General features: G+C 43.8%; 1 protein-coding gene across 4 annotated transcripts in view; it reads left to right on the top strand.

Annotated features, from left to right (window-relative positions):
- The window catches only part of ATXN10 (ataxin 10), a 128,707-nt gene that overhangs the window by 47,639 nt on the left and 54,378 nt on the right, over nt 1-26,690 (top strand). For all 4 annotated transcript variants that reach the window (XM_053253429.1, XM_053253430.1, XM_053253432.1 and 1 more), the window contains 3 exons: nt 19,094-19,190; nt 21,652-21,816; nt 23,669-23,749. In XM_053253429.1, coding sequence (XP_053109404.1) covers nt 19,094-19,190; nt 21,652-21,816; nt 23,669-23,749 — 343 coding nt within the window. The remainder of the gene's footprint in view (nt 1-19,093; nt 19,191-21,651; nt 21,817-23,668; nt 23,750-26,690) is intronic.

Here is a 26,690-nt window from a genome sequence, read left to right as displayed (position 1 = left end):
TAAAATATGCATTTTGCTGTATGAAAAAACCTCTCATCACCGCTTTGCTTGCATCCCAGATTATTTTATTATCCATTCCTTGATTTAAATTCAATTCAAAATAGTCCTTTAACTTCTTTTTAGCTTTCTCCACAGCATCTGGTTTTTTCAAGAGGTATTCATTCAATCTCCAACGAAATGAAGTCGTTCCTTTCTTCTTCCATGTAAAACAAATTGGATTATGATCTGAAAAAGTCCTGGGTAAAATATCCATTCTTTTCATACATGGTGTGATAGCTTTAGATGTCCAAACCATATCTATCCTTGAATGTGATTGATATCTTTCAGAAAAATAAGTATATTCTTTTGCATTTGAATTTTTAATTCTCCACAAATCATAAAGATCCATGTGTTCTGCTAAATCAAAGAATGCTTTAGGAAGTTTACCTTGTAAATTCCTTTCCGATCTATCAGATTTTCTGTCCATAGATGTAGAAACAACACCATTAAAGTCTCCCATTATAAGCAAATTGACATTCGATAACTCAGCCATCTTTTGATCCAAATAGTTATAAAATTCAACTTTCTTTTCATTAGGGGCATAAATTCCAATTATCACCGTTTTAATTCCAGAGATTAAAATTTCCAATGCTAGTAGCCTACCTTCATCATCTTTGAAAATCAATTTAGGTTCAAATTGTTGTTTAACATAAAATACTACCCCTCTTTTTTTTCTCTTATCTGAGGAAACAAATTCTTGTCCTAGAGCCTTGTTGACCAAAAATTTTCTATCTTGTTTTCTAATATGTGTCTCCTGTAAACACACAATGTCCAAATTTTATTTCTTAAGAAAATGAAAGACTATTTCTTTTGGCTTTTGTGTTTAACCCATTAATGTTCCAAGAGAGGATCCTATGGTCTCTTAGTTTGTAATCCATCTGGTCTAATTTGAGTTATGTGTTGAGGGAGCTGGATGCTCAGAAGATAAGGTTTTTTTGTATTTCCGCCAGAATTCTTGCGCCAGAGAAACCTTGTTATCCGTGGATTCACGTATCTGTGGTCAGGAAAAACTTCTGACCTTGGCATACGCGGGGAAGAAGAAGGAAAAAAACATGCTGACCTCTGGGTCAGGGATGGTTGGTAATGACCACGGAGATCATTTGCAGCTACCATTTTGTTTCTCAGAGCCTAAAAATGACTCAGATTAAGAAAAAGAAAAACAGTCATTTGGGGCTGATTTTCAGACGATTTGGGGGCATTCTAGAGCATAGCGCTACTTGCGGGGAGCAGCAAAGCATGGTAAGGAGCTCCCCCTGTGTCCCCCCCACAAACCCTTGGCCAATTTTCGGCAACTTTTTGCCATTTTGGAGCCAACCAGGGACCTAACGCTTGTGATCTCATAGCCCCCAGCGCCTCGTTATTCATGGTTTCGGTATCCTTGGCTGCAGCTGGGAACGGAACCCCCGCAAATATTGAGGTCCACCTGTACAATTAATTAATCCAGAAAACTGATTTCAAATGCAAGTTAAGATGCTTTATATTTTCATTCATGCTCTAAAAAGTGTGGAAATGGCAAATTAAAGATGCCCACCTTAATATCCACACTATAGAAACTGTAAAGACATTGTACAGTCTCATATATTATGCTGTAGCGGTGCATCAGAAATACATTGTGTATATGTAGGAAGTGATTGTGGGTGGATTGGGGACCTCTTGTATCTCTGCTTAGATGTATTCACAGCCCAATCTTGAGCTCAAAGACAAAGGTACATGGTCTTCATGGGTACATGGAGCCTCACTTATAAAGCAAGCATAATATACAAGACTGTACAAAATCAATACAACTTATGTGGCACAAAAGTTCATATGGACATCTTAACTTGCAATTTCCATGCTTGTTAGAACACAAGTGAAAAAGTAAAGCATCTCAACTCTCTGAAAACAAAGGTTTTTGGATGACTGAATTCCCTGGCCTTTAAAAAAGGAAATTCTGATGGGGCAGAGAAGTGTAACAGTGGCTCTTACCCATTTTGGTTAAATAGAGCCTTCATGTTCATAGACAGTACAGTATACTAATAATGTTAATTATTATTAACATTATTAATTAGAATGTTAATGTTCAAAGGCAGAATTCTAGTTGCTCATATGGGCAGTATACCTCTGCTGTAGAACCTCCATATTCAAAGGCAGTCCACCACAGCCATGTATGACCTCACAGGGCTCCCAGCTTCCTCACCTTTGCCTCATGTTCCATCGCAAGTCTATTCACCACCTTGCCACCACCGCTTTGCATGCCCTCGCATGGCCCACAACTACTTCACCACCACCTTACATTCCTTCATAGATCCATTTGCTACCTCGTTGCCGTCTCATATTCCCTCACAAGGCAGCTTGCCACACCTCGCATGCCCTTGTATGTCTTGCTGTCACTGCCTCAGTGGAGGCAAAGAATTAAAAGCCTATAAAAGGAATAGGAGAGGGAAGGGAACGTTTAACTGAAGAAGTGCCAGTACTTCTATGTTTTCCTTATCAAGCAGCTAAGGTTCAGAACCAGGAAGTCACTCTCTAGAACTTGCCAAGAGTTGCCCTTCCTAACTATAGCTTCAGAATCCTTAGTGGGCAAAATTGCTGATTTGTGCCTATAATTGATTTTACCCTGTTGTTATGGCAAAGGCTAGAAGAGAATAAGAATTCAGGAAATAGTGGATTTATTTTTTTCATAACTCAGGATTTTGCTTCAGCATATACCTGAAGTTTTAAAAACATTTAAATGGACATTAAAAATATTATTTTATGTTATCAAAGAAAAAGAGAAGGAAAGAAAAATCCACAGCAAACAGTTTCCTAGAGTTTAAGGATAAAGTTTTAAGTGCTACATCTGAGCCATTTTACATCAAATGTGTACCAGGTTTGGAAGGTGGTGTCACTTGTTACCTCCTAGACCATGTCTGCAAATATTCAGGCAGATTGGAGAGATTGTTTCAGTATTAGGACCAATAGAATGTTCAGGGTTTATAATGGTAAAATGTTGGAACAACTCCTCATCTTCACTATAACTGGTACTACTGCACCAGTATAATTCTATTCATATTAAACAGCATAATTTGGGAACAATATTTCTTCTCATCAGAGAAGGAAGAGAGTGTACATTTGGGAAGAAGAAATACAGACCAATCTTTAAGTTAATCCTCTTGATGAGTATGTGTTTTTTTTCTGCATCCAGTGACATCTATTTTAAGTTCTTCATTGTGGTGTAGTAATGTGGGTTGGAAAGTCCAGATGGTCCAAAAGTTTGGAACTCCTAAGAAAAACACTGAAGTGGTACATCTTCTTTGCTTGGCAGATTCTTTTACAGCTGTGGCTTCCTTGTGGGGAGGAGTTTATTTTTAACAACATATTAATGAATAAAGCAGCAGTAAAGGAAATGCCATGCAAAGTGCTGTGACTTAAATAACTGGTCTTAATATCTGGTTATATTAAACTGTAATTTGCCTTGCATTTTCTATGCAATGTGAGCATGACATTTTTATGAGTCAATGTCAGATCCGCCCTTCTGCAAGCTCCTGTCTAATTTTTTTAAAACAATTGCTGCTTACTGTTTACTTAACAAATCATAACCCACTGCAGTGTTCTCTCTAATTTTTTTCATCTATGTATAGTATGATCAATCAATCAATCTTTATTACGGTCTCAGACCAGCATAAAGTATAAGGATGATTACAAGTTAAAAGTGAGATTACATAAAAGATAAATGCATATAAAATAGTACATATTGTTGCTAAAATGACTAAGAATACTAAAAATACTAAGCCAATGTTAAAATATAAGAGTGATTCCATGTTAAAAGATAAAAAATGATTAACTAGACTAAAAAGACTAAAAATAGTAAATTTACTAAATTTACTAAATTTTACTAGTGAATAAAATAATAAATTTAGGGCCTAAGCACCTAAAAAGTAGTAAAAGTAATTTAAAAATGCATGAGTTAAAAGACATGATAGGACAGAAATATATGACCTGAGTGATAAAACTGAAAAAACCAGCCAGATTGAAGGTTAAAAGGAACAGTAAAAAGGGAGGCACGCGAGCAATTGCAGTGCCTGCCCAGAGTCACCAAGAGTCAGATTGAGGCTGATAGGGCTCACTGCCTGTCATCCGCCAACGAATGCTGATCGCAGCTGCACAGTACCTGGCGACGCTATATGTGATGGCAGGCTTAGAGTCAGAGAGCAGCAAAGAGCTATAAAATTGGCTCAAACGGCATGTATGGAATGTTTTGTTCTGGGCGGCAGTATCAAGGCAGTGTGTGCGCACATGCCTTCCGAGTGGGGCCTTCCTGATTCAACCTGAGCAAGTTCTAAAATTAACTGAGCGGACATCAGAAAATGTGTGAACACACACACACCCTAGAAGGAACACTGACCCACAGTATCTACTGTTCAAGTCTTATACAACTTCTTTCCCCTGGTTCTACAGACTGAGCCCTGTTAAGCACAGCTAGTTAATAAGATTGAGGCAGGTGAGAATGGCTTTAAAAATACCTTGAAGTATTTTATATTGCTTTTTAAAGGAATTGCTTTAAAAAAAGTTTGTTTGAACCTTCATCTCCCAGTTCAATGTGGGGGGGGGGGAAAGCCCTATTCACACATTATGTTCAACATTTGCACAATCTGTGTACAGTGTATAAAAGTACAGATCTGTACATAGCTACAGTTATTCACATGTTATTTTAAACACAGGTACAACAGTTTACTTCCTAGCTGTACTATGCATTTGAGGGACCTGTATCCAGTTGCACTTTTAAAATGAAAGCAGGTATAGTCATTCACATCAAAATGTTTATTTGCATACAGACATCTGAATGGAAGTACAGGATAATGAGGAATACCTCATTATCTACAGGGGTTCCATTCCTACAGATTACCACGGGTAACAAAACTTCAGATAATGAGTCATTGAGTCTATGGGAACGTGGGGGTTAAGTTCTCAGACTCAATCCCTCCCCGTAAAAAAAAAAATCACCAAATAAAAACTGGTCAAAGAAAGGGCCTTACTGTGCTCTGTGGGCTGTCAGGAGTCCAAGGATGCTCCCCGCAAGTGCAAAACTCCCCCAAATTTGGCTAAAAATCATATTTAAAAAAACACACAAATGAGCCATAAAATGGTTCATGATGACATCCAGAAATGATTTCTGGAAATCTCTGGCCACCCCCAACTCGTGGATATGCAAATTAAACCCTTTTTGGCCTTATTTATTTATTTATTTGTTTGTTTGTTTATTTATTTATTTATTTATTTAGCATATGCCAAGGTTGGGTGCCCATTACCCAACCGGGTAAGTCTGCAGATAGTGAGGTAAGCCTGTACAACATAATGTCTGAACAGGACTGACATCTTCATTTTAGATTATGTCAGTTGTAGTATTGGTGTGTAACTAATCAAACATAGTGAACTAGCTGGGCCGGGTGCAGAGTATCTGCACCTCCGGCTCGCACATCCACCACTTCTGCCTTTTTCTCCCCTCCCCGCCACCAGCCTGCTTGGCTATCTGGCCGGCTGGCCCATTTCACCACCACCCTGCCCCGCCTGCTTCTTGCCTCCACCCCACACTTTTTGGCCAGCAAGCCGGCTGGCTTCTACTTCCTCCCCTTCTCCACCCCCTCCCCCTGTTCTTTCTGGCTGGTGGGCCGGCCGGAAAGCCGGCCTGCCAACTCCTCCTGCCTGCCAAGTCCTGGCAGCCGCCTCCTCCTCCCACTGGCTGGGCCAGGCTATTGCTGCTTCCTCTGGCCGGCATTGCTATTTTCTCCCATCGCTATCCAGATAGAACTCTCGTGAGAGCTGCCACACATGGGATTAGTGACGGGTACACCTAGGAGAATTAAATATATAGAAGATAATGGACTTGAATGAGAATGCACATCCCCATCAAAAAATCCATCAAGCCAAGTTCAATGGGGCCCAAATGTACATCTACATGAGTTGTTTGCATGTAACCTATTGTGTACATGGCTTTTCTTGTTGATTCAGCCTGTTTGTCTACAGACTACTTAACTGATTTATTTTACAAGCTCTAAATATCACTTCTAATTCCCACATAACTATGCCAGTATGTTAGTCAATTTAATGATTGTTTTAAGGACAATCCAATAAAAAATATCCCAAGTACAAATACTTTATAACTTGCTCCGAATGATTACACAATGCCACAAGAATTGCTGCTAGCCGAATTGACAGTTTGTGTATACCAAATATTCATAGTGTTGCTAGCATTTAAAGGCCATGGAGGAGGTATTATTTTTACAGATTGGAAGCTATGGAATCCAAAAACATCATCAGAAAGTTATAACTCATGCATTTGTTTACATAAAATTTTGATGAGGATAATACATTTGTCATACTCCTGCAATTATTCCCAGAAAATAATACTGTAAATATTTTGACACTGTAATTACAGGTCTTGCTTCAATCATGGTAGCAAATTACTGGCACTACTTCATTGTTTTAGGAGTAGAAAGCAAAAGCAAAGTTATAAATAAGTAGATTTTACTCTCTTTTTATGCAACTAAAAATAGCTATATAGATTAGTTTAATCTTGGTTGTAGGACACATTTTTATTTTGTAGCTCTCTCCTTTTTGCCATCTCGAACATGTATGTCAAATCATCAAAAATGTATGTAAACAAATGAACTTTACTATAAAGCAAGGCAAAGGAAACCACACTTTCATATCTAAAAGGTGTAGAGGATTTAAAGTAGCTAGTAGGGTCTGCCCTGGTTGCATCTGAATGGGAGACTTGATGTGTGATCACTGCAAGATATTCAGCTCTGGATGAAGCCGCTCTGGGAAGAACAGAAGGTTTCAAGTTCCCTCCCTGGCTTCTCCAAGATAGGGCTGAGAGAGATTCCTGCCTGCAACCTTGGAGAAGCCACTGCCAGTCTGTGAAGACAATACTGAGCTAGATAGACCAATGGTTTGAATCAGTATATGGCAGTTTCCTATGTTCCTAAAGTAATACTGTCATCCATTGCCAACCACGGGTTTCCCAATCACAGTTGTGAGTACCTGTGACCTGGAAATTTAATCCCCCGACCCCCGCACCATGAATAAAAGCACCATTAAGAAGGACGTACAAAAGAAGTCTGTGTAAGTAGTGATATCCAACTTTGGAAGCCTTCGGAAGTTGCAGGTCTTAGAACTCTGACCTGCCATTTCTCTGTGGCTCTGTTAAGCATTAAATACTCATAGAGGCGAGTCTCACGATCAGTGAGACTCGCCGGAAGGGGGTTTGCGGAGAGAGTGGGCTTAGCTTGCTCTCCCCACAGATAATCAGAAGGCAGCCCTGGGCGGCCAGATTGGCCACCCACATGACTGCCAGCTCCCTCATGGAGCCGGCGGGGGCTGCAGGGATCGGGGGCTGCATGGCCCCCGGAAGTTCCAGGATGCCCCACGCAAGTGTGGGGGCATCCTGATGAGACCCCCGAACCCGGGAGGCTGCTTGTAGCCTCCCGGTTGGGGGTCTACTCGTGTGTCACCGCGCACTGTGGCAACACACAAGAAAAAAGATGTGGTTAATGGAGCTCTTGTTCCGTTAACCTCTTCTTAGGGGAGGGGTATTTTTGAGGGCTAGCTGCCGAGAGCCGCACGGCTCCCATTGCAGCACATGACCACTCAAAAGCGGGCTAGGTTCCCTTAGCCCGCTTTTGGACGATCGTGAGGATCGCCTCCTAGTATTTGATTCTGAATTTATTTTATTTATTTTATTTTATTTGAGACATTTCTATACCACCCAAAATGCAAGTTCTCTGGGCGGTTTACAAACAATAAAAACAGCCAATAAAAGATTAAAGCATTTCAAGAATTAAAATTAAAAAGATAAAACTAAACATTTAAAACAATATCTACTGTAATTAAAAGCCTGGGTGAACAAATGTGTCTTGACTGCCGTTTTAAAAGTTGTAAGAGATGGAGAGGCTCTTATTTAAGCAGGAAGTGTGTTCTAAAGCCTCGGGGCAGCAATGGAGAAGGCCCGTCCCCGAGTAGCCACCAGATGAGCCGGTGGCAACTGCAGACGAACCTCTCCAGATGATCTCAATGGGCGGTGTGGTTCATAGCAAAAAAGATGTTCCCTTAAATACCCAGGGCCCAAGCTGTTTAGGGCTTTATAGGTTACTAGTATTTTTAAGCCCGTTTAAATAACGGGCTCTAGTGGGGGGGGGGTGCTAGTTTTCTCCTCCTTCCTTCTCACATGCTGGGCGGGGCTGGCAAGGAAGCAGATTCCTCCCCACCCCACCCCATCCCTTCCTTCCTCCCATCCAGTACAGCCAGAGCAGAGAGGGAGCGGCTCCGAACCCAGCACCATGGCCAGCCTCACAGTGTACAGCACCTCCGTGACCAGCTCTAGGGAGTTGAGCAGCGCAGGAGAGCAGATGTGCGGTCCTGGGCGGGAAGCGCTCCGCCAATTCCCCCCCCCCACTCTTTTCCTCCAGGCTCCGAGGAGGAGGCGCAACGCACGCTTCGCTTCCCTGCCTTGCCTCTCTGCTTCTTCCCGCCCCCCGTTCGCTCATTTTTTGTTCCTGCTGCCTTCTTTTCCTGGCTTGAGCTGCACTTCAGTGTCCCCACCTCTCTGCCGCCCGGCTTCTTCCTCTGTCTCCTTTTTCGGTGGGCCAGACCCGCCGCCGCCTCTCCTCTCCCCGCGGCCGGGGTGCTGCCTGCCAACCCGCCGGACCCGCCGCCGCCTCTGTCCTTTTCAGCGGGCGGGCCAGACCTGCCGCTGTTTCTCCCTTTGCCTCCCCGTGGCCGTTTCTCCCCTGAAACCGGACCCCCGCTGCCCCCTCTGCTCTCCCGGTCCCCTCGTAGCCGCCTCTGCTCTCCCAGTCCCCCGCTGCTGCCTCTGTCCTCCCCGTAGCCCATTCCTCGACTGCCACTCTCCAACATGGCCGCCGTGTCCCTGCGGCCGTATCTTTCTCGGACGTTCTGGGCATGCACTCCGCGCATGCCCAGAACGGCCAAGAAAGACACGGGCAGGGACACGGGATCAGACTCAAGCTCTTTATTATAGAGGATAACCAAAACCTTGTACTCTGCCCAGAAACTTACTGGCAGCCAGTGTAGATGTTTTAAGATAGGAGTGATATGATCTCTCCGAGATGACCCAGAGACCAGTCTGGCTGCCGCATTCTGGACTAACTGCAGTTTCTGGACTATGTATAAAGGCAGCCCCACATAGAGTACATTACAGTAGTAAAGACTGGAGGTGACCAGCAGATGTACTACTGTTCTGAGGTCATTTATCTCAAGAAATGGATGCAGCTGGCATATCAGCCGAAGCTGATAAAAGGCACCTCTGGCCACTGCCTCAACCTGGGACACCAGGGAGAGTTTTGTGTCCAGAAGCACCCCCAGACTGCGTACATGTTCCTTCTGGGGGAGTGTGACCGCATCCAGAACAGGCAGATCAAAATCATCTCCCGAGTTCCGACCCCGCACAATGAGTATCTCCATCTTATCTGGATTCAGTCTCAGCTTGTTACCTCTCATCCAGCCCATCACTGCCTGCAGGCAGGCATTTAGGGAGGTTATGCCTTCTCCTGATGACGTTAACATGGAGAAATAGATTTGGGTGTCATCAGCATACTGATAACACCCTGCACCAAATCTCCTGATGATCTCTCCCAGTGGTTTCATGTAGATGTTAAACAACATTGGAGACAATATGGAGCCCTGAAGGACACCATAGCAAAGTTCAGTTTTTGAAGAACAACATTCCCTGAGATACACCATCTGGAATCTGCCCGAGAGATAGGAGTGGAACCACCGCAAAGCAGTGCCTCCCACCCCACCCCCTTCAGACACTCCAGAAGGATCCTATGGTCGCTAGTATCGAAAGCTGCTGAGAGGTCCAAAAGGACCAACAGAGTCACACTTCCTCTGTCAATTCCCAACTGGAGATCATCCATTACGCTGACCAAGGCAGTCTCCATCCCATATCCCACCCGAAAGCCAATCTGAAACGGGTCTAGATAATCAGTTTCATCTAAGACTGCCTGAAATTGAGAGGCCACCACCCTCTCAATTACCTTGCCCAGCCATGGAAGGTTGGAGACAGGCCTATTGTTGCTCAACTCTGAGGAATCCAGGGCAGGCTTCTTCAGAAGTGGTCTAATAATTGCCTCCTTAAGACAAGGAGGCATCCTGCCCTCCTTCAGAGAAGCATTTATGATCTCTACCAGGCCTTCTACCTCAACCTCCCTGCCAGATAGTATTAGCCACATCGGGCAAGGGTCAAGAGAACAGGTGGTAGGCCGCATCGCTCCAAGCAGCTTGTCCACATCCTCACGAGTCACAAACTGAAACTGATCCAGTCGAATCACATAAGAGGAGTCGCTGGACACCTCTGATTCAGACACCAGTAATTATGGAGTTTGAATCCAGGTTGGCCTGAATATGAGATATTTTATCCACAAAGAAATCATTAAACACATCACAGTGGGTAATAGATGGTTCCAAATTCTGATTCAAGGGAGGAGGGGCACTCACTAGCCCTCTCACAACCCTGGACAACTCTGCCGGATGTGAACTTGCGGATGCAATACGGGCTGAAAAGAATCACTTCTTTTCTGCCCGTATTGCCAGAGCATAGATATTCATATGTGCTCTATGTTGTAATCTGTCAGATTCGAGTTGAGTCTTCCCCCGCTTGCGCTCCAGTCGTCTAACTTGCTGCTTCAGCCCCCATAGTTCTTCCGTAAGTGCTAAGTGCTAAATGTAAGTGCTATATACCAAGGGACCAATTTAGAAGCAGGTCAGAGAGGACGTTTAGGTGTGATCATGTCTACTGCACTGGTGAGCTTGCTGTTCCAGTTCTCCACCAGGGCATCAACAGGATCACCGGCAGAGCCAACACTAAATTCCTCCAAGGCTTCTTGGAACCCTATTGGATCCAATAACCTTCTCGGGTGGACTATTCTAATGGGCCCATCGCCCTTGTGAAGGTGGGGTGTGACTCTGAGTCCAACCTTAACCAGATGGTGGTCCGTCCATGACAATGGGGAAATCACATGAGTCCCCACCCACGGAACACCACCCTGATCAGAGTGAAAGACCAGATCAAGCGTGTGACCTGCAATGTGTGTCAGTCCCGAGACCCTTTGGGATAGGCCCATAGTTGTCATGGCCACTATGAACTCCTGAACCGCTGCAGACAAATTGGTCCCATAGTGGACATTGAAGTCCCCCAGCACCACAAGCCTGGGAGACTCCAATGCCAAACCTGAGACCAAGTTGGTCAAAAAAAAATAATTAAGGTTTTTTTTGTAAATAAGTAAATGAGGAAATAAAGCTTGCAGTGAAATATGAAAGACATTTGCTTAAGAAATGTTGTACCAGACTCAGCTGCTGGAATTCCTTCTGCCAGCATGAGCCACAGACCTGATTTCCCTGATGAACCGCAGCTTTGTGGAGGCCGGTTTCATCAGCCAGGTTCCAGAGTCCATGTGAGAGGTCGGATCTGGAGAGTTTGGCTTGAAAAGACTGAGACAAGCCAGTGGCATGGCCACCTGTAGACCGCTGCCAAAGCCAGCTGGCCTTTGGTGTGGGACTGTGGTCTGAGGGGAATTTATGCTCAAGGTCCTCGAGTTTTATTTTAAGTTTTTTGTTTTAGTGGTTTGTGCCAGGCTGCTCATAGAAGTGTGTCCTCTTGTTAAGGATGGAGATTGGCTTGGCTACCTCAGTAGTGGAGGGGAACAGAGGATTGGGTTGTTGGCAGGCCAGCATGCCGTTACAGGGGAAGGGATTCCGGTAATTTAGTTACTGTCTTCCCTTCCAGCTGCCCTGTCAGCTCTCTGGCCTGAGGGAGTAATTCCAACTTTGCACTGAACCTAACCATGCTCCTTCGTAATGCCAGGTCAGTTCAAAATAAGATCGAAATAATCCATCACTTGGATCATGGATGAAGAAACTGACCTAGCTTGTATAACAGGGACCTGCTTGGCGGAGGCTAGTGGTCCTGTGTGGGCACACTTCTCTCAGCAGATACTCTGTTGCTAAGCAGGTTAGGGCAGGAGTGAACCTAGGTAATTGGAGCACCCTGAAACCTGCTTTTGGGGGGGCCTGATGCAGCCACCCCATGCCCACCAGTCTGCACCTCCATTTTTTGGGCATAATTTAAGCTGCCGTGTGTGCCTGAGGGGTGGCGGCTGGGGGGTGAGCAGAGCAGGCCTCGCCTTCCCCCTGGCTGGAGCAGCTGCTGGACCTGTCTGGCCCAGTGGCTTTTGCTAACATCAAGGCACGCCTGCACAGTTGAAATAGATCGTTGCAAGCCCATGATCTCACAGGCTTGCGACGATCTATTTCAACTATGCAGGCACGCTGGAGCACCTCGCATTTATCAAGAGTCGCTGGGCCACATGGACAGCCCCAGTGGTTGCTCCGGCTGCCACCACCGCCAGGGGGAGGAGGCGAGGGCTGCTTGACTCACCCCTTGGCTGCGCACATAGCGGCTTAAATGATGACAAAAAACCACTGAGGTGCAGCAGGGTGTGTGCGGTGTGGCTGCAGGAGCCACCTCCCCCCCTGGCCATTTGGAGGCCATGGACCAGGGTCCCAAGGTCCGGGGGTAAGAGCACCTCTACAGGTAGGTTAGTTGTTTTACTGAAGCCCCTTTTGTTTCAATCTGTTTCTGGAAACAATGTCTCACTGTATCTGCAAAGAACTCATTGAATGCATATTCAGTGAGTTCTTTGCAGATAAAATATCTCGCATTCGGGCTGATTTAGACTCCAGTATTTCTTCAGGGCCAGTTAGGGCCTGAATCATCCTCGCGAGAATAGATTGGATCTGTTTTCAGATCCCAAGGATTTGGACAAGCTACTTGGACTGCTATGGCCTACTACCTTTTCTTTGGATCCTTGCTTGCGAGAATAGTTTAGATCTGTTTTCAGTTTGTGACTCCTGAAGATTTGGACAAGCTACTTGGATTGGTATGGCCTACTGCCTTTTCTTTGGATCCTTGCTCAACATAGCTGATCTAATCTCGCATGGAGATTTTTGGAGCTGGCCTAATTGATATCATTAATACCTCACTGAGGGAGGCCAGGATGCCACCTTGTTTGAAGGAGGCAGAGACCCCTTCCTAAGAAGCCCACTGGATCCCCTGGTGATGGATAATTATAGGCCAGTCTTCAATCTCCCATGGTTGGGTAACATGATTGATTGAGAGGGTGATGGCTGACCAGCTTGAAGTGGTCTTGGAGGAAATGGATGATCTAGACCCACTTAAGACTGGCTTTAGGGCGAGCTATGGAGTTGAGATGGCCTTGGTTGGCCTGATAGATGCCAGGTAATTGACAGAGGGAGTGTGACTCTGCTCATTCTTTTGGATCTCTCAGCAGCTTTCAATACCATTGACTATGGTATTCTTCTGGATTGCCTGAGGGATTTGGGGATAGGAGGCACTGTTTTACAGTGATTCCACTCCTATGTCTCAGGTGGTGGCACTTGGTAACAGTAACTCTTCTAAATGGGAGCTACTATATGAACTCCCTCAGGGCTCCATTCTGTCACCAATGCTTTTTAACATCTGCATGAAACTGCTGGGTGAGGTCATCAGGGGATTTGGTGCTGGGCATTATAAATATGCTGATCACACCCAAATCTATTTCTCCTTGTCATCAATATCAAGAAATGGTGTTAGCCCCTTAAATGCCTGCCCACAGGCAACAATGGGCTGGATGAAGGATAATAAACTGAAGCTCAGTCCAAGTAAGATGGAGGTGCTCATTGTTGGGGGTCATAATCTGCAAGATGGGATAGAACTTCCTGTTCTAGATGAGGTTACACTCCCCCAAAAAGAACAGGTCTGTAGGTTGGAAGTGCTTTTGGACCTGGGTCTCACCCAGGTGCCTCAGGTTGAGGCTGTGACCAGGAATGCTTTTTACCAGCTGTGATTGATTCAACAACTCCTCCCGTTCCTTGAAGAGAACAACCTGAAAACAGTGGTACACTGGCTGGTAACCTCCAGGTTGGACAACTGCAATGTGCTCTATGTAGGGCTGCCTGTTCTTAAACAGTTTCACTGGCTGCCAATATGTTTCTGGACAGAGTACAAAGTGTTGGTTATTACCTTAAAAGCCCTCAATGTCTTAGGTCTGGGTTACTTGAGAGAGCACCTTTCTCTACAAAATCCCCACCGCTCATTAAAATCATCAGGAGGGGTCTGTCTTTGGGTGATTCATCTGGTGGCAACCTGGGATTGGGCCTTCTCTGTTGTCGCTCCTAGGTTGTGGAACACACTTCCCATGGACATAGAGGATTATCTTCCTTGATGGCCTTCAAGGGAGCCTTAAAGGCTCATCTTTTTAGTCTGGCTTTTAATGATATCTAGTTTTTAATTTTAATCTGATTTAAATGTGTGTTTTTAATTTTGTTTAATTTATGTAAACCATCCTGAGCCACATTAGGAAGGGTGGTATATCAATCAATCATACATTGACTGATTAATCAATCAAACAATGAAATAAATAAAAAAAATGTATGTTTAGGTTTGCAACCCTGCAGATCGACACTATGCATGGTTATTTGAAAAGCAGTCCCACTGAGTTGAATAAGACTTACTCCCAAGTAAGTGCTCAGCCTTCATCATCTTAGGGCTTGAGGGATGGGAAGGAGAAGACGCTTCCCCAATCTGTGGGTGCATCGCTTCTGGCTGCAAGGTATATTATGCAGGTCTTGACTGGGGAGGGGGCAGCAAAGTTATACTTCACTTTGGGTGCCAAAACTCTAGGGCCGGTCCTGTGTCTTCTTTATAACGGATTGGGGCAGACCTAGGTTTAAAGGGAACGCTGTCAACCTCTGTTTCTACTCTTAGTTAAACTGACATTGGCTGACATCCAGACTTAGTTGCTCAGGAGTATTACTCAAGAGTTACTCTAAAGTGGGGTTTCTCAAACTTGGGTCCTATGATATTGAACTACAGCTTTCATCATCCCCAGCCACAAGGCCATTGTGGCTGGAAATGATGGGAGTTGTAGTTCAACAACATCTGGGGACCCAATTTGAGAAACCCTGTTCTAAGGGATTACTTAATTTCAGTGGGATTCATCAAGTAATTTAGTCAGGATGTCAGCCATTGTCTGGATAGATTAGCCACTAGAGGGGGCTGTGATGCATTTTTAGAAGCAGATTATACAACCCTAAGACAGTTTTTGAACAGAGATGTCCCTAGAGTTTTAAGCTGCTGATGTTGCAAAAGAAGAAAACTGGCAAGGGACGTGTTGAGATGTACAATGTTTGACTGTAAAGCCAGCATTTTAAATTAATGAAATATGTTCAGTCTTAAGTAGTCAAAACAGGTGTTTATAATTTTTCCTGTAAACTGGGTGAATCATTCCTCCCCACCCCCACCCCCCTTCCACTGGATTGTAAGGCTGTGACTGTACTGGAGATGGTAATGTTGAGAAACAGAGTTTGTGCTTGTTTTGTAAGCCCGAAGTAGTACTAAACATACTGCTGCAAAATCTTATGTTGCTGTTGTAGTGTTGATGCATTTGATTTGAGGGTTGCAGATCCCACCTAAGTATTTGAGGACACACACACCCATCTTCTGTTACTGTACTACCCTACTAGACCTAATAACCCGTATCTCCCGCAAAAGTGTCTCCTCCCCCCGCAAAAACCCCCGAAAACAACCTTAAATGAGGAGCTGCTCCACAATCTTTCTCTCTTTCTGCACCCTTGTGACTAGATAGCCAAGTATCACTGTATAGAATCCTAACTGGAGATAGTACTGCTTAATTGAACATAAGGCTCTTACCATTGGTCTTCCAAAGGAGTTTTACTTTTCTGAGAGGGGTGTGTGTGTGTGCGCCTTTAAAAATGCATTAAAACGTTAATACTGGATCAAGAAATGTCACTAGAGAAAAACCCTGAGAAGAAGCTGGTATAAGAAGAGCTAATATTCAGTCTATGTTTTGGTATATTTATAGTCTGTAATTTCCACATGTATGGACTTGCCCAGTTGTGTATATTGATACATTAAAAAAGTGTTTAAGGGAGAAGTAATATTATTGAGGAATTTGTTCCTCCAAGATGGCCAGGAAAGCATACATGGTCACCCTCCTCCCCACCCCCAACCCCACCATCCTGTTACATTTTTGATGGGAACTGATAGTTGTTGGCTTGGCATAATGTTGAAACTAAATAGAAGACTAATGATGTGCTGTGTATGTTTTGCTCAAGAGACTCTGAAACACACAATGTAAAAAAACGGTGTTTAGAATGGAAAGAGGGGGAAATGGAATACATATTTCAGTAGTAATGGAATCATCCTGGAGAGAATCTGTCTATGTGGTCGCTAAGAGTTGACACCAACTTGATGGCACTTAATCAATCAGTAATGGAGAACTTATGTTCACTTCTGGAATGGAAAATCTGGACAAGATATATAGATCTATCATTGTTAATCCTCTAGGTTTGTGTTAGTATTTATTTTTGTATTGCTTGATTGGTTCCCCTCCCATTGATGGGTTTTATTTGAATAAGTCATGAACCCATAGCAAAACAATAAAAAAAACTGATAAAACACAAAACAAAAGTAAAACAATATCTTATAAGTCCATGATAATTATATTTAGCAGACAATAATAAAATTAAAACTGATAAGAGCATTACAGAAGTAAAATAAAATGTCATCCAAATTATAAAATTAAAAATCAAAATTTATAGTAAGTTTCATAATTGCCCCAACTTGCCATAGCATTTTCTTTCAGAAAGTTCCTTCTAATATTGATCACTGCAGATTAAAAATAAATGAAAAATAAATACGTATTTAGTTACATATTTATCATGTCCACACAGCAGATAAATAACTGTATCACTGGCTGACATCCCCACATAATTCTTCAGGATATCTGTGTGAACTGTACACAGAATGTACAAGTGTTGAACATAATATGTAAAGAGGGCTTAGTGCTGCAACACATAAATGTGTCATGTTCCAATTTAAGGTGGATTGTGAACCAGCAGTTTTTCTTGGTTGGTTTTTTTAAAAAAAGAGGGATAGGAGAGGAAGAGGAAGACAATGTAGGGAAGTCAGATTTCAGAGAAGCAGATACTTAAGCAGTAAAATTAAAAGTAGACCCCATGTGCAAGGCTGGTGATAGAAATGAATTTGGAGTCTAAAAATCCTGAAGATTGTCTTTAAATTATGCAGGAGGTAAGAGCCAGAATGATCCAATTGCTCTTGTGCCACACAGCTCTCCTTTATTAAGCTGTAGTGCTGAAGCCCATAGGACTGACCCATCAGGGCTCATGAAATCTACTAGTCTGCTTAAAAATCCTGATGAGTAATGTACCAACATAGCTCAAGGAATCATCTGATGAATAAAATAGTTTGGCTGGTGAACATTTTTTGACCCTTGCCCATAAAGAGTATTAATAGAATGGGTTGAAATTTAGACTTGCACCATTGTTGATTAAATGTTGTTGATGATGCAGTAACTTTGCAACGGAGAATTGGATATGTCCTTGTGGACTGGGAAAAATGGACAGTCTTACTATTTCCATTGAGCTTTACTGCTCCTTGTACAAGCCTGATTAGAGGCACTATTGGGGTGTGTTATCTGACAACAAAATTTAAACTGATACTTTGCTGAGTAACACTGATTTATACAGAAGCATTATTTGCAATGGATGCAACTAAGATTTAATTACCAATTGTGAGCAGCAAATCAATAGACTGTAGAGAATTAACCACTGTTGGCTCTAGGGCAGGCTTCCCCAGACTGCAGCCCTCCAGATGTTGCTGAACTACAACTCCCAGCATCCCGAGCCACAATTTATTGTGGCTGGGTATGCTGGGGGTTGTAGTTCAGCAACATCTGGAGGGCCACAGTTTGGGGATGCCTGCTCTAGGGCATGTGCATGCTCAAAGGTTTTGGGTCCACTCCATTCATTTTAGATCCTGCTCAGGTTGAATTAGGAAGGCCCCATTCTGAATGCAGGTGCACACAGGAGAGGAGAGCTGGTCTTGTAGTAGTAAGCATGACTTGTCCCCTTAGCTAAGCAGGGTCTGCCCTGGTTGCATATGAACGGGAGACTAGAAGTGTGAGCCCTGTAAGATATTCTCCTCAAGGGATGGAGCCGCTCTGGGAAGAGCAGAAGGTTTCATGTTCACTCCCTGGCTTCTCCAAGATAGGTCTGAGAGAGATTCCTGCCTGCAGCCTTGGAGAAGCTGCTGCCAGTCTGTGAAGACAACACTGAGCTAGATAGACCAATGGTCTTACTCAGTATATGGCAGCTTCCTATGATACTGCCTCTCAGAACAAAACTCATTCCGCACAGAGATGAAAAAAATTAGAGGGATCACTGAAATTGTCCATATTTTATTTGTAGTTTTAATCAGGAGCGTAGGGAGGCTGATGGTGGCCTGTGTGCGGCCGCCACCATGGACCCCTGGCCCCGCCCCCTGCATCTGATTTCAGATGCAGGGGCCCTGCTAGCCACGCCCCTGCATCTGATGTCAGATGCGAGGAACATGGTCTCCCTCCCAAATGGGGCCACGTGGCCCTTTTTGAAGGCCTACGCTGCATTGGGCAGCATAGGCTGGAGCGACTCTCTCTTCCTTAAAGGCAGGGAAAGCCATTCCGGCCGTGCTGCCAATGCAGCTTGGGCCGATCTCTCTCCTAAATGGGGCCCCATGGCCCTGTTTGGGAGGGAGATTGGCCGCCCTGCTGCATTGGCAGCGATACCAGGAGTGGCTCTCCCTGCCTTTAAGGCAGGGAGATTCACTCCAGCTGCACTGCCCAATGCAGCGTGGGCCAGTTTTGGCTCCAAACAAGGCCCCGTAGCCCTGTTTGAGACCTAAGTAACATCCCCGCATCTGATGTCAGATGTGGGAGGCGTGTCTGGGGCTGCACTCATGGCCCCTGATTGGCGGTGGCCTGGGTTGTTTGAACCCGTTTGCCCAATGGTGGCTCCTCCCCAGTTTTAATGTACTTTTGATGCATCAGTGGATTGTATTTTTGTAGATTTGTAAGAGTATCTTTTGATACTTTGTTAGGCAAATGTTTTGCTATACAAAGATGAAATTTGATTAGATGTTTCCTTTCTCCCTCTTTAGCCTTTCGTTGTAGTCTTCAGTTTCTTGGGAACATTGCAACAGGAAACAGAGATTCCCAGAATAGGATTTGGAATCTTGTTTTCCCTTCTATTTTCCTGTAAGTATCAGCATGTACTTTTGTTGAGATAACAACTTGAAGCTTGGCATGTGTGATCTTTAGACAAGGTCTACACATTTGCCAAATTTCAAAGCAATCTGATAGAAGTTGTCTCAGCTGTAAGCACTTTGAAAACTGACACACAGACCCTATTTGTCCACTCTTTATTCAAGTATATCATCTGTTTCTTTCTATCATCTTTCTGTTTTGCTGAAAGTGACTGATGTTCTCTATAAGGCTTGTCTAGGAAGGATGCCTTTTATTGGTTAGGTGAAGTTTTGAGCAGCAGTGCAAAAGTTAAGTTACTCTCATCCTAAATTTATAGAAATACTCAGTGGAATAAATAGACCTGTGAATAAGATAGTGAAATTGAGAGATTATGAGTAAACTTAAGACATTCAATGGAATAAAACAACTGGTTGTTGAACTAAGTTGTTCGTGGTTTCAATTGTTACAACTGAAATAATTTCTCTTTTCACACCAGGGTGCTTTCCAAACTACATGGGAGGAATTGGAGTAAAATCTGACAGTTAGCCCTAACATTTTGAAGCTAGTTAGAGTGGGTTTCAAATTTTACACCACTTCCTCTCTTGCTGAGGCTTTGAGGGGAGAGCGGGAAAGGAGGAGGAAGCAACCCCCCTGCCCCTGGATCTGCACACAGGGCACTTCTCTGAGGCAGAAGAGGAGGGCGGGATGGGTGGCCGACAGCTTTCCCATCCCTCCTGTTTTGTTTTTTCCTCCTCCAAAAATGTTTGGGTTTATCTTCTTCTCTGAATTGTAATATTGTATGGTCTTTTTGTCACTTTAAGTGGTGCAGCGGGGAAGTGCAATACTAACAAACAGAAGGTTGCCAGTTCGAATCCCTGCTGCTACTGTATCAGGAATCCCCGCTGCTACTGTATCAGGCAGCAGCGATCTAGGAAGATGCTGAAAGGCATCATCTCATACTGCATAGGAGGAGGCAATGGTAAACCTCTCCTGTATTCTACCAAAGAAAACCATAGGGCTCTTTGGGCACCAGGAGTCGAAATCAACTTGATGACACACACTACCTTACCTTTATGGTCTTATAATTTTTTCCTGCCCCATTAAAGCCTATGGCTAACCAGTACTGGCAAAGTTATACAGAACGTGGCTGATCAGGCATTAAGGCCAGAATGCTGACACATTTGCCAGTAATCTTGACTTTTGCAGGGGGAGCAGCCCAATGGATTATGTTGCAAGTGCAATGCCTAACATGCAAGCAGAAATGGGATAGGGAATGGACAGGTGGGGACAGGGAAAGCCGGGGAGTAGTTGGAGCACTGTTGGGGAGAAGTTTGCTAACTTCTCTCTCCTATATCTTAGAACTTGAGGTGGGGTGGGGTTGCAGTCTTTGCTTTTACAGGGGTAGAACTCCATAGGTCAGTGATCTTCATTATTTTTCAAGTGGGGACTACTTTTGCAAAAAATCTCCAATGTGAGAGCCATTTTCCTCCAAGAAGTGTTGGGCTTTTACCAGTGCAGGGGAAAGCCCAGTTGACACTTGATATTTTAAGAGTAACAGAATCCTATAAGCCCCAACACATTATTGGAAGGCATACACAGAGGTCTGGATAATGCAGTCTTTCCCAGCACTTTGGGAAGGAAATCTAATCGTCGAAAAACGTGCTGGTTTAAGGCCAGAATTAAAGCAATCTCATTTGGGCTCAAGCTCCACAAAGCTGGGAAACTGGAATCTAAGGTTGATGCTTTAACAAAATCATGATCAGTAATGATTTTGTGCAATATCACAAATTGTGTTTGATTACGGCTTGCCCTCCATGCACTCACATGGATAATGAGTGGCATTTGCCAGGCACTCCATCCTCCCCATCTTGAGTTAGGCCTCAAAGACCAAGGAAAAGTGTGGGTGCATAGAGGGCAAGGTGTAAGTGAGCACTATTGGTGACATTGTACAACATCATTACTGATCATGTAGCATGTTTGTTAAGGCATCAGTCTTCAGTTCAATTCAATCTCCAGTTTTCTGGTTTTGTGGAACTTGAGCCAAAATGAGATAGTCTCAACTCTGGTCTTAAACCTACACATTTTTTTGACAGATATAGAAAAGTGTTATAAGAAATTGTTATAAAATGTTGAATCTTAATAATACTAAACCTTACTTTCTGCAACAGCCATTCTTAGGTTAGCATCTTTAAATAAGAAAATCAACAGTATGTGCAACTGATCTGAACATTATCCTCTAACATTTGTTTCATATAAATATTTGGGCACATCAGCACAGAATGGAATATTAGGTTTTATATTTGCAAATTGAAAGACTGTTGGAAATTGCCGAGAATGAAAGTAAATGGGAAGGAATGCTTGATGCCTTTTTGGGGTTCTGAAGAGTTGAGTACATTATATATTGGACATTAATACGTTGTTCTAAACAGTTCTTAACAATAAATAATCCCCTCTCCCTTTTTTCTTTTTTGAGGAATTGCTTAAATCATCACGATGAGAAAATTGTTTCCTATTGCTGTATGGTTCTTTTCACTTGCCTTAACCCTGAGAGAATGAAAGAACTACAGGAAGAAAACAATTTAAAGACTGTCCTTGCTGTTCTGCAAGCCTCCAGAAGATATCCAGAATCCGAATGGGTGTATGTGTATCTCTCCATTCTATATTAACTCTGCCCCTCCTGCCCATCAGGCTCTACCTCAAAAGCATGAGGCACATCCAGTCTTGTTAACTGACTTTCCCCAGGAACCTGTGAGGCTCCACACCTTAATTGCAGGGGAAAAACGGTTTTGGGGCAGGGAGAGATTATGGCATCATTAGACAGCCACTGTGAACATACAACACTTCTAAACCTAACCTTCTTCTTGGAATGATAGTTTAGGTGGAAGAAACTTGTTTTGTAGAGGACCTTGGGGGATGATGGGAGTTGTAGTTATAGGATAAATTTGCATTAACTGAATATAGCTGCTGCTTGGAAGCCCTAATCCTACAATTCTAACACCTGGGTATAGGGCTCTTTTATCAATGTAGCCTGAACATACTTGATCCTTGTCACTTGTGGACCTAAGCATAATTAGAAAGTGCAATGGCTTGAGGAGCTGTGGAAGAGGATGAAGAGGAAATTGTGAAACATCTTTTGCCTTGGCATAACATGTAAATTAGAATATCTTTCATTTTATCCTCAGCCATATTTTTTGGGTTGAAAATGCCTATCTTAATAACTTAGAATGTGTGTTTCCTGTGATCAATCTTGTATTCTCCAAAAGGACTTTTTAAAAAAATTCCTTGAAAATTGGAGTTTTCTCTCATGTTGCAGCTTCCAAGTGCAACGGGGGGTTGAGAGCTGTTGCCCATTAGAAAAAATATTTTTAGTTGCAGCGCAACAACAAAAATTGACAGTAGTGCAAGCAACGCTGATATCCTGCTTTTAAAAGTCCTCTTCCAAGAAATCTGAATACGCTTGACTTGCACACAAGCTGTGATGGACCATGTGGGTATGATTTTGTGCTGAAGCTGAGCAGAGCATGCCCAGTGACTGTATTTGCTTTCAGTATAAAAGCCCATTCACTTTTCACAATATAAATACAATGCCTCTGTGAATGCTGCAAGTACGGTCACAATCCAGTTTGCTGTAGCTGTTGTCCAAGTACCAAGTGACATTTCCCCCCCCACATCTTTAGGATGCTGCCAAAAACAGTGTCTCCCACTGTTGAATTCTCCCCTGTCTTCCTTGTAACATTTAGGAACATTTGCACCATGATGCAAGGATTATATGAGCTTTCTCACTCCTGTTCCACATCATTAGCTGGTAGGCGCAGAAAAAGCTCACAACATAATGATGACATGTCACAGCATAAAACAGTTTTGAGTGGTATGGGGACAGTTTTGGTGGCACCTCCATGTTGCATGTAACATGCAGCTCAGCTCTTACAGATGAAACAAAACTCTATTTTGGTCAGTCTTGAGGCACACTTGGACAACTTAAATATATTGCTCACACCTGAAACTTTCTCACCCAGCTCTCTGAGGGATTGAAACCTAGGATTTTTACAGTCCTGATGTAATCCAGATGCAGCCAGTTGACAAATAACTGCACGTGAAAAAAGCATTACACTGGAAATCATCACTATTTTAAAAAGCTGTCTTATCCATGGAGGAATTTTCAGAACTAAAGTATATAAATTATCCTGTGCTCTGTTAATTTTGTATGATACCTCCATTCTGATTCACATTATGATCATCAGTAAGTTAGAATATTGTTTGGGATGGTATATTTGATCCCTTGTGTCTTTTGCTTAGGTGCAAAAAGAATTAGGTAAATCATAATTTGGCTGCTTATATAATTTACCAGGTACTGGTAGAAATATCATTTTGATTAGTGATCAGCTATTGTAAAGTGCCCATGTGAACTAAATTAATACAGTGCAGAGTAGCAAAGCGTTTTTATAGCCAACAGCAGTTTGTCTTATTTTTTCCTCTCTCCCCTCTTTTAGGTTCTTGATTGTTACCAACCATTTGCTGAAATACCCAGAGTTGGTCAAAGCTGTGTATACCAAACTGAGCAATCAAGAAAGGTAACCCCTGAAACCAATGTGGGTTTTAGCATTTAACATTCCATATAGAGTATCCTGTTCACATGATTTGGAAAAACAAAAATGATGTGGTTTCATAGCTGGCACAGAATTTCTAAATACATGTTTCTTTGTCAATAATGGTTTTAATTTGGTTGGTTAACATTATAATTTCGCTGCAACTGGCAAGAATGTAGATAGGGGATGATGAATCCAGGTTCGTGCCCTTACTCAATAAAGAAATGAAAAGGGAGAGAGGGAAAATGACAATATTTCTAGCTTATGCCTTGATTTTATAAGTGCACCACAGCCTGCTGTGTTTTGTGGCTTAATTTATACATCATTTAATAGCTATAGGAAAAATGAAAATGTAACAAAGCAGATTTGCATCAAATGTAGTCTTGCTTCACCCCCTACCAAAAGAAGTGCAAAATGAATAGTTTTTATGCCATCAGTGTTGTTCATTCAACAAACAAACAAACAAACATTCAGTGTAGGAAAAAGAGCAGCCTACTAAACTTGAAGGAAAAGGGAGTGTGGGTTGAGGTGCACTTCAAAGATAGCAAGCAAAGCATAGTCTTTTTTTAAAAAATCAGATACTACAATATATGTCTTTGTAAGGAGTATAGGAAGTTTAAAGTAATGCCTGCACCTTGATTTTCTGCTCTTCTCTTAGTGCATGAGTTTTGCCTGTGAGGAAAAGCTCCTCAGTGGCAGGTCCACCACATCTTTGATGGAGGCCACACAGGGCCCCAGACACGTGGTGGCACCAGACTGCTTATCATTGGCATGCATGTGTGTGTGTGCTAGACTCTGAAGAGGGGTGCTCTAAAAAAAATTAAAGGGATAGGAAAGTCTGGCTCAGAGGCTGGTCAGTGGAGGCCACACATGACATGGCTCATCACCACCGCTTACTCATCATGGCCGGTGCATGCCTGTCTGGCGTGCATGTGTGTCAGAACTAAACTGGAGAGGGAAAAGAGAGAGGAGGGCCTAAACAAACACACTTAACAAATACAGATATATACAGGTATATACAAATCCATCTATACAGCCACTATGCAGTATTATTTACACACCAACAATCTACAGAAACCAAATCTTCCAAAACACTATCTACACAAAAGAAAGAAACCTCTACTACTACTGACATCCACCTACACACAACAGAAACCAAGCATGCACACACACACTCAAACATGCATGCACACAACACTTCTATCTACACAAGCACACATTTACACAGTTTGAAATATTTACAAATATACATTTTTACATTCCTCCCCCCCTTTAGTCAACTATGTACAACATAGCACATTCAAAAATGTATATACTTACAAATATACATTTTCACAAATCCACATTTTTACAGTCCTCTGCCCACCACTGCCTCACCCTCCCAAGTCACCTATGTACACATTCAAAAATCAATCTACATTTTTACAAATATACACAGTGCTGCACTGGCACATCACCTAGTGTCTGTGTTTGTGCCCACAGCCTCCTGAGTGCTGGGCTAGTTCTGCATTGGGTCACGCCAGCGGGTGTGTGTGTGTCCAGTTGTCATGTCACAGCACTAGCAGGCATGCTGCGACATGGCTTGGCTGAAGAAGGAACGGGGGAGAGTAGGAATAAGTGGATGCTGTTGCCGGGCAGGTGACTGGCACCATGGGCCAATCACTCTCCCAGCTCAACGTCCAGCTCAGGGTAGCCCAGCAGGGGGAGCTTGACCTTGAGGAAGGCCTACTGCTCGAACCGGGACCGAGCAGGTGTTACCACGTCGCCAGCATGTAAACACACCCACGTGCTCTGGACGCTGGTGGCGGGAAGGAGAGGAGGCACAGAGCAACCACCACTAGGTCCAGCCAGAATTGGCAGTGGGTTGCCCAGAACTGTGCGTGGTCCATCTTGGGGTCTTCCTCCACAGGCTGCTCCAAGTATTGGGCAACGCATTGTGCAAGACTGGTGGGCCAGGTAGGCCAAGCCTCCCGCAAACCGGGCAAGGTGCCAGGCACACTCACTTAAACCACTGGGCTGATTTAGTGGGAGGAACTACCTGTTGCTTTGGCACCACTGCCTGGGATGCTGCACCGCTGGACTGGTGGGGTGGGAGTTGAAGGGCCGCCCACATGCTTGGGGGGCACACCATCACCACCCACCTGGTCTCTGCTGGTTCTAATGACATCTTCCCTAACTATTGACCAGAAGGTCCTTCCACCTGGGCAAATTATTGCAAACGACAAATTGCCCTTGATGGTCGGGTCACAGAGACAAGCCATGACGTACTCCTCCGTCACCCAGCTCATCGACCACCCTGTTGAAAACCTCAGTCCTCAGCCTTCCAGCCAGAGCACACTCCCCCGGTGTGGTCAGCGAGGTCCAAAGTTCACCCATCAGCTTCTCCAGGAGGCAAGCCATAGGCAGGGCCTGATTGAGAAGAGTGGTGTCACCACACAAGTTCTTTGGGGCAAACAGGAAGGGCTCAAGTGCCAACACCATCTCGGACATGAGCTTCCACCCCATGTTGATCACGTACACCCAAGGCCTCTTTCCTTGCCAGATCGTTGAGGGCCATCTGTTGCTCCAGCATGTGCCCTGGATGTCTCCACAAGCACAGGGATGTCTCCACAAGCACAGCCATGGCAGGAACAGCACTACCATGGTACAGCCCTGTTCCCTGGACGCCTTCACCTGCTTGAGGCCAAGGGCGTCCCTTACAGCCTGGTGAAGCATATGTGCCATGCAGCAGATGTTCACACACTCCAACACTGACTCTACCGCTGCCGTGACATTGGAGCCATTCTCTGTGACAATGAAGCCCTGGGTAAGGTGTGGCAACTCACCTATCAACTCCACAATTTGGTGGCCGAGTATGGCTGCCACCTCCTCCTTGGTGTGCTTGACATCCAAGGTTACCATGTGCAAGACAGCCCACTTGTGCTGT

The sequence above is a fragment of the Hemicordylus capensis genome, chromosome 5 (genome assembly GCF_027244095.1).
Source record: "Hemicordylus capensis ecotype Gifberg chromosome 5, rHemCap1.1.pri, whole genome shotgun sequence".
In the NCBI taxonomy this organism is placed as follows: Eukaryota; Metazoa; Chordata; class Lepidosauria; order Squamata; family Cordylidae; genus Hemicordylus; species Hemicordylus capensis.
This window is presented reverse-complemented; position numbering and strand designations above follow the sequence as displayed.